At 39.5% G+C, this 13,816-nt stretch overlaps 1 protein-coding gene across 1 annotated transcript in view; it reads right to left on the bottom strand.

Annotated features, from left to right (window-relative positions):
* Positions 1-13,816, bottom strand: part of col14a1a (collagen, type XIV, alpha 1a) — a 106,291-nt gene that overhangs the window by 6,233 nt on the left and 86,242 nt on the right. The window contains exons 39-44 of the mRNA XM_063880370.1: positions 10,193-10,246; positions 6,603-6,656; positions 6,338-6,409; positions 3,003-3,038; positions 2,047-2,113; positions 1,632-1,823 (exon numbers count right to left, since the gene is read on the bottom strand). Of these exons, the coding sequence (XP_063736440.1) occupies positions 1,632-1,823; positions 2,047-2,113; positions 3,003-3,038; positions 6,338-6,409; positions 6,603-6,656; positions 10,193-10,246 (475 nt within the window). The remainder of the gene's footprint in view (positions 1-1,631; positions 1,824-2,046; positions 2,114-3,002; positions 3,039-6,337; positions 6,410-6,602; positions 6,657-10,192; positions 10,247-13,816) is intronic.

Raw genomic sequence — 13,816 nt, 5'->3', positions numbered from 1 at the left:
GGTTTCAGTTCAGCCTATAAAACTATCAAATGTGTGTGTATGTGTATGTTATTGTGGAGGATCAAAGGGCTGAACCACTGAATAGGAGTTAGCCGTGCTGGATATTTCCTGACAGCCACTCTCAGCTTTCCTGACCCGTTGTGTGTGCAGACTCCTTCGGTATGTGGTTCTTCAGTCTGGGTTGCGTGTTTTTGTGGATTATGACGGAGCCTCATAAAGTCAGCTTCCTCCACTAAGGGCTCGTGGCAGGGGATGACCTCATGGATCTTGGAATAACTGTCTGTTGGCCTGGACTGAACCTCGGCTGCTCTGACCCTGAGTCAGAGACAGGCCAGAGCAAGCAGGCAGGTTGAAGCTGTAGCTAAGTTTCACTTTTTGTTCACAATAAAAGCCCCTGGCTCTTGTTATAGGGAAAATGCATCACATTACATCCAGTGTGTTTCATTGTTTCCCGATAACGCACAGCTCTCACCAGCTGGATACTCCTGGTTTAAATAAACATCTATTACAGCAGCAGAGCTTCAGGGAGTACCTGAGTGTCACTCCTTCAAAGGACAGAAACAGGAAAAAACAAAGATGGAGGTTAAGGTGAAATTTAGCTTTAGCAAAGGATATAGTACACTTTCCTATAGGTTTTGTTAAAATCTAAACAAAGGATTTTCTACTGAAAGGTTTACATCCATGCATATTATTGAAAAATGAATTATTTACGTACATTTTTGTTGTTTTTTTTGGTTTTGAGGCACTAGTTTTTTATTATACTAATATTAATATTGTAAATCATAATAAGTAAGACTGAGATTTCATATTGCTTAAGATTTCTATTGGCATATTTCCCGTATCTCTTTTGATATTGGCCCACCCATTTATAGTAGCATTTACCAACCATGCAACCTGACCTCACTTTTGGCGATTTAGCAAATTTTGCTCCACTCCCTGTGGAGCCACAAAAATCTTTCATACAACTTTAAAAGAGGAACTCCCTAAGACCTGTAAACAGACTTATATCTGTTATAAAAGCAAGTTCCCATTTAACCCCAACAGCAAGATATTTATTCTTCTAAAGCAGAGACCACTTTGATATTTGGAAATAACCTCACAAACTCAAAGAATAAGACATCCTGGTGTGGAGGGGTTTAGAAACAATGTCCTGCTATTGACGTTGTTACATGCCTTTTCCCATTGCTCTCCCTCATTTCATTTCGCCTAAGCTCCTAAGATACATAAAATAAAAGAGAAGCCAAAGGCGGTATAGACGGTATTTTTCGAAATAATACTTCATACTTTTCTATAATGCATATCATATTTTTCTACATAATATTTGTCAACTTATTTACCCTTTATGACTGTTATGAGTTCAGTTCAGACTCATCACCTGCTCGCAGTGGCAAGGGCTGTCTAAAAAACACTCAGCTGTTTCTTCATCCTCTCACAGAGAGTCTAGACACAACCCAAACAATAAAGCACTGAAAATGGATTGTGATCATATCACAGTCTATATATTACTGAGAGAACAAGAAATATATGGAAATTGACAGGCATATTTTGTCTGTCCACCCTCTCGACATGTGTTGTGCATCCAGGAAACAAGTCTGTCTTTACTCTTAGAGACATCTTTAAACATCTCCCACCTCTCTCTCCTGGCTGTCCGTTCTGGCCGCTTGCACCGGGGAAGCCTGGCCTGCCAGATGGCCCCTGCTCTCCCTGAGGCCCCGGGAGGCCTCTCCTCCCCGGCTCCCCGGGTGGACCGGGTACTGTTCGGATTGACATTGAAGACTGGACCGGGATCTGGTTCAGTATGGTGTTATAACGAGACAAGTGGCCTGCAGGAAGTAGAGGAGGAGAATAGATTGAAATTACTTGGATTATGTTTTTTTTAACATTTTTAGAATGTTTGTTTCTTTAACGTGGCATTTGTAACACAAATCAAATGGAAGATAAAAAACTAAAGGAAAAAGTGAAGCTAGTTGTGTTAGAAGAAACATTTTAACCAAGGAAACCTAATTACATGCTGGTGTTATCATGTAAATATCCCCGATTACTCACTCTGGATGAGCTGTTCACACACTTGCCGTGCAATGGCCCGCACAGCAGCTTGGGACTGCACATCACCCTGAATAACAAACACAAAGCTGTCATTGTCTGATATTAAACAACCACTCAGTTATCTGATACCGTTTTTCTATTAGAGCAGCCACAGGAACATAAACTTGCACAGCAGTGATTTACAAATTGGTGGGTGTTTTAATAACTGACTCCACCTTCATTCCACACTCTGATGCCCTTCATGTGTAAACAGTCCATCATGAGTGCACAGTATTTGTTAAGAACATAATTAAATAGAAATCTAAACCGTTGAAATAAACTTTACCTACAATTAAAATCAACCCTATATTTTTACTTGAGTTGATATCTAGAAAAAGTAGTATCTGGGAAATGGATGTTAGGGTAAAAAACTAAAAATAACTAAGTCAAATAATAATACTAATGAGATTCCAACCAGCTACTATATTCACAAACCCACAAAAGCAATGAAGAGAAGATCCTGCCAGAGAGATCAATGTTGATTCCAACGTAAATTAACTGCAGGGAGGTACAAATGACCCTAACACTTGATAAAGTAGGGCCGAAACATAATTTACAATTTCCATTCTTGTCTCCTAAGACCTGAACAGTGATAGCCTGGCTACTGTGTCAGCGAAAACACAGACCCCGCTCAGCTGCAAATGAACTATAAACACTGATTTGATTTGCTTTGCCCAGAATGAGGTTGAGGGAGTGAAACAGAGAAATAAAGTGAGTGTTTTTACAAAAGAAAACGAGAAACAGTGAATGTGTAATGGAGGGAAATTTGGTTTTTGTCAAAACAAGGGTGGGTAGCATTAATAAGTAATAGTGTGAGTTTTACTTCAACAAAATAACAACATTTCCACTTCACAACAAAGCAGTAAAACGTGATTAGTTCTCAACAGTGGTTGACTGGTGTGAGTGCAATGACTTACTCTTTCTCCCTTATCGCCTTTGGTACCAGCAGGACCCTGGAACATAAAAGCAGAGGGGAGAATAAACATTGGACTGGGATGTGTACTCAGAAATAGCAACGCTCATCTTTCCCTCTCCCTTTTGATGTCCCCACCTCATTACTCTCCCTCACTTTATGCCTCTTCATCACACACATACACTTTTTCCCCCCAATCTAACAGCTGGTATGACTAAATGCATAAAAATTTGTGTCCAGGTTATTTGGGTCCTAAAGAAAACAACCGCATAAGCTCCAAAGTGTGTGTGCCCACAAACAGAGAGCAATGCTTTGCCTTGGATGGGCTTCCTCTCGGCTACTGCTAACAGTGTACAACACACAGATGCATATCTGATCACAACACACACATACACAAAAAGACTTGCCAAGCACATAAAGCCAACAAATGCATATTACAGTGTAACGCATTGTGATCCAGTGGCAAATAAAAATATTTCCTGGCCACAGAACCATGTGCTGATATGATGAATTTCAGTTTGATGTTGTTACAGCTTTTGAATAAAAGCTTTATTTTTCTTGGGGGAACTCTCCTTGACCACGGACTGACTGGCTTTGTGTAGAGTGTGTTGGTAGATAAAGTTAGAGAAAATGTGTGTGCAGGCCTGGCATATTAGCAGTTTGTGTATTATCTTGCAGATGATAGAAATCTTGTGCCAACATTTGACACAGCCGCTGAATTGGACTGCAGGACTCCACAATAAAAGTCGTCTGCTGGACCTCCTCTGTGTGTCTTCCTGGACATATAAATGTCTCCTGTGTTATCAAAATGAAATGGGAAAACCAAATCAAATTGTTTGGGGACCAAAGAAAACATCTTAGCCTGAAAAAGACAGAAGTATTTCTCACTCAAATTTACTTAACATAGTGCCCTGTATATGCAGAGTCTATCCAAAGTGCAGAGTCACTGTTTTTCACTCAAAATGTTTTACAGTTTATCTGCAGAGGGAAACATGTTGAACTATGGTGCTTTTGTTTGTAACTGGCAAACATACTGAGGCCTGCTACTGAGTGAAGAATGATAAATAAAATAAGTCCTCGGGTGGCCCAGTCACTGAAAACCACATTCTGACAGTGTTTGGTGTGCTTTCGACACAAACTCATCAAGTGCTTTGACACCTTGTTGACTTGTAAAGACAGCAAAATACAGAGGTGTATAAAACAGTCAGTAAAAAAAAATAAAAAAAACCAATCCAAATGATTAGGGGGCTTTTGGGCATCTGTCTTTTCTTCCTCCTCAAGACATGGACGATTCAAACCAGTTTAAAGCTTTGTGAAGACAGGACAAAAAGCTATGAATAAACATGTCATTTCATTTAGATATTAGGACCTGAGCTCAAGATATCACAATGCTTACAGTTTTGCTAGTGAATCTTTAGACTCTTATTTTGCCTCAGTTAGTATAAACTCGCTGTCCTTCAGCAAGTGTCTCAGAGCAGTGGGACAGATGTACTGCAAAACTGAATCTTAATCTTAAAAGGCCCCCTATTATGCAAAATGCACTTTTTGATGTCTTTTATACATAAGTATGTGTCCTCTGTGTGTAAGGAGACTCACAAAGTGTCAGAAAATACAACCCTCTCTCTTTTCCTCTTTACCCACATCTCTAAAAACGGGGGTACAAACGAGCTGATCCAGATTTGCTTTGGTTATGATGTCATAACCGAAATGTGGGCTGGCTTTACATTGAACTCCTTGCAACGTCCTGCCCACGTGACACGTCCCAACCTATCGTCCGCAATATACAGTCACAAGCTGAATCCCCTCCGCAGCACCTCTGTGTGTCTGTGTATTCAGCAGGATGTCTGCAGGAGGAACTCTAATGTCACTGTTCTAGTGGTAAACACTGAGAAGTGTTTCAGAAAGAATGCTTGATGTGGTTTGGAACATTATATGGGGTTTAATCACGGCAGCGGTTAGCTGAGTATCTCTGTTAGAAACTTCTCTCTTCAGAGAGAGAGCTGCATGAGCTCCAAAGGGCTTGGCCAGCTTCAGGTCAGCTCAAATTTAAAGCGACAGTCACAGAATCAGCACCAGGAACAGGGCTGAAATAGTGGGGGAAGAGGCATGGTACAATGGGTGATCTGTTTTGGTGTTTTGAGCAAACACTTCACAGACATGTTTTGTATAGATATTGTCCTACAATATATTGTTCAAATATAGCATAATAGGAGACCTTTAAGGTCAGTGAACACACAATGAAAAAAATGCTAAAATCTCTCTGCAGGTGTTAATGGCTGCTTTTTCAACTAGAACAAAAGATTCTTGTCTACAAGAATATTATTCTTATTCAGCAGAACGGTGGCTGCAGGTTGCAGGGGGCAGAACAGGGAATGAATACACAATTTTAGGTGGAGGTAAAGTTTGAAACTAAAAGTTAAATGTGTGTAAGAGACTTTGGCTCAGGAGTGCAAGCTCTGATTTCATTCTTGTCACCTTTTTTGTTGGCTGCATGTGCATACATTTAAACAGAGTGTCTGTGTCTCCTCCGTCTCAGACAGGCAGACGTGATATCTCAGAGCTTTCTTTTGTGTTTGTGTGTGTGTGTGTGTGTGTGTGTGTGTGTGTGTGTGTGTGTGTGTGTGTGTGTGTGTGTGTGTGTGTGTGTGTCTGTGTGTGTGTGTGTGTGTGTCTGTGAGGGAGGAGGGAGTGTCGTCAAGTGATTTATAGCTCTGCCTCTCTGAGCCAAACTTTGCTGCAGGCCTGCAGAGCTGACCCAAGACTAGATTAGCTGTCACCAACATCACAGTATCATCTGTTCCTGTTAGCATTACACAAAGTTTGGATCCCAACACCTTCTCCTCCTTCTCTGTGTTTGTGTTATATCACTTGCAAATCTTTCTCATTCTTTTACAAAGCATAACAAACTGACTTACAGCACGATTGGAATCAACTTTGAACCATCACATTTTCATTTTTGCAAGATGAAATATTAATTCTGAAGTTCCCTTATAAGAACAGACTCGACTGCGTCATACTAACAGGTGTTTCCAGTCAGGAGAAGGAAGAGCACAAAGTTAAACAGGATGAAAAAAATCTGAGCCACAGCACTTGTCAGCTGTGGAATAAAACCCCAATGTTGTTTATAGTTAAATAAATCTGTAACTTTGTGATAAAGCTCTGACATTTACGTTTTTTGTAAATTAAGGGAAGCATGATGGGACAAAAAGATCTAAAGAGGAGAATTCAGAAAGATGGGGAAGTAATGGCGAGTCCTCCTCCCCTCAGTTGTTTCTTAATTCTCTTGAGTTTTTTTTTCAGATCCACCTTAACAACAATGAAACAAATGTTTTCACTTACAGGAACTCCTTGATCTCCCTGGAGCCCTGCTGACCCACCAGGTCCTGGGGCTCCTGGTGCTCCCGGGGACCCCTGATAGAAAAAGATTGAGAGAGAGAGAGAGAGAGAGAGAGAGAGAGAGAGAGAGAGAGAGAGAGAGAGAGAGAGAAAGAGAGAGTAAGAAGGTTAAGAAGGTTAGAGGAAGCAGAAGCATCAATCATCACATGTATCAGGGAGATCTGGCAAACAAAAGCATGCTGAGAGTGATACAACAAAAATGACTCACGCCGGGTCCGGGAGGTCCTTGTTGTCCCTGTGGTCCTCCATTACCCGGCAGACCCTGAGAAACGCAGATGAAAACACCATTAAATATCAGCTGGACTTTCATAATTGTAGGTTGAACTTTTGTTTTGCACCAGCCCTTCCTAAATGGCCGGAGGGATTTCCTGCGAGTCTCCAGACTAAACCGACAGTAAGACTTTTATTTTCTAATACAATTAACATACAGACTACTGACGGAAACCAAAAGCAGTAGCTGTTGAATCTGCTACTTCCACAAAGTGTGCCAAAACATAACTCCAATCAAACCTTTATGTTTGGTTTAACTTTGGGACAGTATGCACAAAACACAGGTGCATACTTTCTGACAATTTTCCAAAAATAAAATAATTTTTTTGGCATTTAAGTTGCCTCCAGGTGCTTAACTCCATCTCCGTCATGTTCTCCATGACGCTGTGGTTTAAAGACGTGAGTATGAAACTGCAGCTCTAACTTTGGAAGCACATTCATACCTTCTATGATAATTCTGTAGGGTCTGGTTTTGTGAAGGTATGACATATAATAATATGATATTTAATAAGATAATGATCTTATGATGATGAGCTTTGATCTATCTCTGTATTTATGTGCTATTAAATTGAACAAATTCAGCTATAAATACACATTTTTGGAAGCTGCTCTTGGCATCATATAGTCCTGGAAAACAGCTCAACCTAATGTTCAGATAATCCTTTCATTTTTAGCTTGCATGTCTGAAGTTACTTTGCGGTCAAACATCTAGACTGATGTGCTTTCAACATGGACACAATCCCTGTATGGTTTAACCTGTGCAAGGGTAAAAAGTTGTGAATGAAGTGCGCTAATACATAAGGATATAACACTTGGAAGAAGCATTAAACTACATTTCATTTGTTAGTTTCTCAGCATATATTTTGGTTGTGTTATATGTCTGGCTTGTACAGTTTTGCTAAAGTGTCAATCTTTGTTGAAGTCTCTTGGGCATCTTTACCTTCCAACTGAGAGGACAACAACATTTGAATTAATAAAATAATAACATGTGCATGAGCTTCTCCGTAACGCTGAGCCAGACTGTGACATCAGAAAGCTCAGTCTGGTGTCACACAGTAAACACTCGCTCTGTTAAACTCACTAATGGGACTCTGGAGGGGGCTTTAGTTCCTCACAATATTCAAGTCTGGCAAAGTAAGACACTTCACTATGAAATCCTTAAAAACGTAGCAGATGTATGGAACAAATTGATCATTATCTTCGAACAGATAAAAGTCAGGCATTAGATGTGACTTGGGACGAAAGGTGTTATCCTATAAACCAGATCAAATACTGGCAATATTAAAATCCCAACATTTAATTATTTCTGCTATTCATTTGAGAAATTCAGCCTCATGCTTTCTCTCACAGGAGGTCAGGCTCATGAAAATGTATCCTTGCTCTTTTATTCCATCCGCTAGGGTCACAATCTGACTTACAGTCAAGAACATTGGGGTGAAGCCATTCTGATTTCTGTATGCATGCTAAAAAATACCCACCAACAAAGCATAGATTATTTCTGTGTCTATTTTAAAAGACTGAACTATATTTTTAATTTAAAATCCACCTAACCCCAAGCAATAAAATGTTGATGAGAAGTGCAAAGTCATTAGTATTTCTTAAACAATGAAGTTGGTAATTTCGACAGGTTATTCCAGTAGGATTTAATGTGCTAGCATCACAGGTTTAAAAAAAGGTTTGTTATGGCAAGCCTCAATGAGAAAATAAAGATCTATAGCTTTCACTGTAATATTGACAAATGAAACACCCAGGAGACAGCTGCTGTTGTTTCTCTGATCAGACTAGCTGCTGCAGTAAAATGTTGCCCAGATTTTTTTGGGCTTTTAAACATCTTACAAAAGCTTTTGGACAGTGTTTATGCCCAGTGGAGTAGTGCCATGCTGCTTAGTTTTACTGTGAGGCGACAAAGGGTTATCTACTTTTCCAGTCTGTTTTGTACACCATTTGGTGGCAGAAGTCGCATTAGCATTGTGAATGAGTTCTTTTTCAAAAGCAGCTTCCTGCTCATAGTGTTTAGTCGTCTACACTCTTCTTTCTAGATCTCAAATGAATAGTGATAGCAGGAATTGCTGTTGCAGTGATGACCTCTTGTGAATTGATTCTTATCAGTATTCACTGCAGCCCCTTCCTCCCTGCTTTCAATGAAAAAACATTTGGAGGAAATTCAGCCCGAGCACGCTGCTGGAAACATCAGAGTGTGACGCTGCAGCTATTCTGCCACAATAAAACAAAGTATTGATTTGAAGATGTCCTTTCGTGTGTGGAAACTAAATTCTAGTTAGCTCTTTGTAATTCTTCAAACAAACCCGTAGTGGAATGTATTTATTTCAGTCTCTACAGAAATACACGTCACATCTGCAGCATCTTGATGAAATATGGATGTGCAGGGGAGGGTATCTTTCCCAATACATAGCAGCTAAAACTGCTCCCTGATTAATAATTTCACATAATTACACTCAACATTAGTAAACATGTAGTGTATTCTGTGAGTGTAGGTGTGTTGACGGCACATCTCCACGCAACTCAGTGCAGGCTGGTCATTTTAAAATTGGAGGAGGACAAGGCTCAGTAAACTGCAGGGCTTTGTTAATCACATCACAAAAGAATCAAGCTGTGAAGATTAATAATATTTCCGATCAATATTCTTTCTTTCAAAGTAGCTTTTAGCTTTAAAGAGTCAAACGATCCGGTTTTGGTTTGAATGATTGTAGATCAGATTTGCCTTGTTTCTACATGACAAACTAAATCCAACCAAAACAGACAAAGAGTTAAGTTTTAGAACATTTTAGAACCCAAATCCTTGTCTAGCTTTGAGATTGAGGTTCTGAAAACTAGCGCTGAGAGGATAAGTGTCGGACCCCTGGCAGCCAACAAAGAGACAGCAGACGGATCATGTGTGGAGTCTTTCACTTCACCAGGAGTCAGGCCAGGACTAAACCCTCCTGCTATCATATTTTGTGTTTGGAGAAAAGTTTTTCTTCCTGCTTTTCAACACAGTAGATGCCGTGTTAGTGTTTTGGTATTTACAGCCCAGTTGGGTATTGTTAGGCCGGATTTCTCTGTCAACTATAACTACTACTGTACTGGATTCTGATCAATTGAAGAAGACTTTTTTTTTGTGACGAGAGTTTGAACATTTGCATATCTTTTATTCAAAACTGTAACTTTTTTTTATCTTTGAGAGCACCTTATTAAACAAGTAATGATGGTGTTAGCTAAAAAGGGATGCTTCAGCATAACATTTGTACATCATTTATCTTTATCCAATGTAGGGTTTCTTTTCATTCACATCACCTTTCTTAGAGTCTTACCTCAAGGATAATGTTTACACACCCCTTTTTAATGGAAAACTAATTAACTACATATCTACAGTGTATCCACTATGCAAAATATACTGTATATAAAGACAAAGAACAGACATTTGTATCGCAACATCACTAAACCTTACTTTTTAACCCCGAAGACGGAACCTTGGCAATGCCTGGGAAGTCCCTTCGGATAGTGAGATATGTCAGAGTGTTATCTTACCCTTGGTCCTGGGGGGCCGTCTCTACCACTGGAGCCTGGGCCTCCAGGAACACCCTAAAAAAACCACAAACAAGCAGGTTTAAATCAGTATAACAACACTCATGCTCACAAAAAATACAGCACGTCAGTGACATTAAGTGAAGATATAAAACTAAGAATAGCATTTAAACATCCATTGAGAAGCAATTGAAAATGAATACATGTTTTCACTTTAGTTTAGGTTTGACGTGGATTCATCTCACCTCACCATTCTAGCCCATTACATTTGACTATTACATACTGTGTGGCAAGAAATGTATTTTTTACTCATTATAAAACACATAAACAAATTCTACCAAAGGTCACAACAGATATGGTTTGCTGTCTTGATCATATACTGTATGCATGGACATCAGTGGACAAAAATGTGATTTGTAGGATCACCAAGCTTTAACCTCAGGTCGGTCTATATTTCAGCAGGCCCCCCACCCCGCTGCTTTGTCTCCTGCCCCATTTCCCCTTCATCCACCTCTCTGCAGGTCAATGCACACAGTGAGTTCCAAAGCACAGTCATGGATTAAGTGTTGAGGTGATTTATCTCTGCACTTCAGTATTAGTGGTGAGCTCATAAAACAGGACAGTTAGCACTGTTAAAGGTCCCACAAATTACAGGCCCAGGTCACAGAGGACAGGCCTCTTATGATTAATGATGTGCCGCTGTTTAGATGCTGGCTGATGCTCACTCTCCCAAGACATCGGCAATAATATCTCTCCTGCTGCTTTCACACATCTATCTACACATTTCAACACACACACACACACACACACACACACACACACACACACACACACACACACACACACACACACACACACACACACACACACACACACACACACACACACACACACACACACACACACACACACAAGGAGTAGGGAAGTAAGCCAGTGCAGCAACCTGTTTCAAGTTTTTTTAAGCAATCTGCGCCTCTGTAAAGCAATAAGGAACAAAGTTTATAGGCACTTGAAACTATTTAAAACATTCTCACCACACAGACAGGGAACCTATTACACACAAAAATGCCTTGATGAAAGGATAGAAAGCATTATTATTAAATTCATATTTATATTTAGCGCTTATTAGCAGCATTACGTTTATTAAACACTAATGTGGGTATAGGCAGACATGAGGACATTTTTAAGTTGATATGAACATTCTGTGAAGCATACATAACCTGTGTATTGACAGATAATTAATAAGTTGTAAGTAATAACCACTAATAGGTATATATAAAAAAATGCAAGGTTTTTTTATTCGCGTAATCATATTTCACCCAATTTGTAGAGCTATGTTCATTTACGACTCAAACTGTTTGTATATCAGATTCTTCAATATACCGCTTACAAAAGGTAAATTGGAAGATTAAAAAGTGTTGCTGTTTTAAGTGGCGTGTATACCAGTACAGACACCAATAACGCCATATAGATTAACAATCAGTGATCTGATTCAACACATTCCTCTTAGGATTGCTTCGTGGCGGAGCAACACACACCCACACACACAGAGCTGAGAGTTTGCTGATGTCCAACAGATTAAGCGAGGCAAAAGATGCAACTACATACATCTGTGGAAGATCTAGAAGTAGATTAAGTTTAAATTATTGCTACTCACAATCTATATTCCTATCAGATGAAAACAAAAATGATTACATGAAAATAAGCCCACGCACGCACACTGATAAACAGAATGAGAAGTGAGCGAGATTAGAAGATGGACAAAAACAAACCCTTTTTGTAATTTATTGCAGCTGAAGTCTTCACTGTCAATGAAGAAACAGTGGTGGAGAGGACGCTGATGACAAGGTTACATTGTATTTACTGCGTCGAGAGATGGAGAGGAGAGAGAGAGTAAGAAAAGAGAGGGAGAGAAAGATGAAAAGAGAAGAGGAGAGAGATGATGAAGAACAATCAAGAAAGAAAGAAAAACTGTAAAAGGGAAAAAGGGAAAGTTGGGAGATGAAACAGAGAAAAAGAGCGAGAAAGAAAGAGAGGAACGAGTGAAAGTGAGAGAGGGAAAGAATCAGGAAAAGGGAGAGAGAGCAAGATATGTAGAGATAGAGACGCAGAGAAAAAGACAGTGAAAGAAAGAAAGTAGGAAACAAAGACAGATAGAACGAAAGGAAAAAAGGGGGAGAGAAACAGCTAAAGGGAAAGAGTGAGCAAGAGAGAGGGAGAGGGAAAGAGGAAGCGAGAGAGGTAATTGATGTTTTAGAGTTGTGATATTCTCTGTGGTCCCTCGTATATTACAAAAGGGGCCCTGGAAGCTACAATATCCCCCCACTGAGCCCCCCACACACCCACAGACACACATAAACACACACCCATTCATATTCCTCTCTCTGACAAAACACATTATTACTCGGTAACATAGTGCGGCACAGGGCCGCACTGCCAGCTTTTATTAATAGGACTATGCAGGCAGAGGGGGAGAGAGGGAGCTAGATAGTGCTGCATCAGGAAGTGTTGCAGATCTCTGTGAGAGTCCTGCTATCCTTATGGAAATGGTTATTGCTTATTCCTTTTACAGAAAAACGGCAGAAACCATTTGTTTGGATAGAGGTATTACAATCATGTCTAAAATAAATAAAAAATACAAAAGCGTGTTACATCCTTTAAGACATAACTGTATTTTCTTTCCATTTTTTAAAGCCTTTTATTCATTTTTTATATACTTTTAAATTAGCGTATCACGGTCATAACTAAACAATGGAATGCATGTACCCTACATTTCTGATGCTACAGTTGTGTCTATATAAAATACCATAAACTAACCAACTGAATGATGGGTAAATGAAACAGGTGAGCTAGAAATTCAGAAACACAATAACTAAGACTTCCAATCAGCATCTGTATTCTGGTCTCATCAACTCTCAACAAAGGAAACTAATTCAAATACTTTGCCAGACAACAAAACGGTCAATCCGAAAGTGTTCAAATCCAGTGAGAACAAACTATAATCACCATGCACGATTGTCAGCATCAGCACAACAACAACTTTTCTTCACAGCAATAACATCAGCCTTAAATAAAAACCTGTCGGATACATTGAATCTAGCTAATTCAAATGTAGTCTTTAATTAAGACCCTTCAGACACAAACTTTCTGAGTTACTTGATTAATTAATTAGAATTACTGAACACACCAACACTTAAACATTAATAAAGCTGCCCTGCAGAGGGTGATTGCAATACTAAAATACAGTATTGAAGTGAGACCATCAGTAAGTGACCTCCCATCATAGAGCAGTGAGCTCTGAAAGCAGATCGATGTTTGACATGATCTATGATTGGAAGATGGGAGTAGCCACTGTAACAACTTGTGCTCTGGTGTGGAAAAAAAATTATATCGTTTCTTTAAGCTGTCTGTGGGACCTGTCTCTCAAAATCAAAACGTTTTGCACCGTCAGCTCTATATGACTTGCAGCGGAATCTGGTTGAAATGAATTTGAAATGAGTTCCTTCCTTGTTCTCAGATATTTTGGATCCTTTTGCAGATCTGTTGTATTTACTTTTCCCAGGATGCAGTGGGAAGAAAGCAGAACAAATAGGGCATATTTAAAGACTACATAAAAATAAATGTTCA

The sequence above is a fragment of the Eleginops maclovinus genome, chromosome 3 (assembly GCF_036324505.1).
Source record: "Eleginops maclovinus isolate JMC-PN-2008 ecotype Puerto Natales chromosome 3, JC_Emac_rtc_rv5, whole genome shotgun sequence".
Lineage (NCBI taxonomy): Eukaryota > Metazoa > Chordata > Actinopteri > Perciformes > Eleginopidae > Eleginops > Eleginops maclovinus.
Note: the sequence above shows the minus strand (reverse complement) of the source record. Positions and strands in the feature narration are given on the sequence as shown.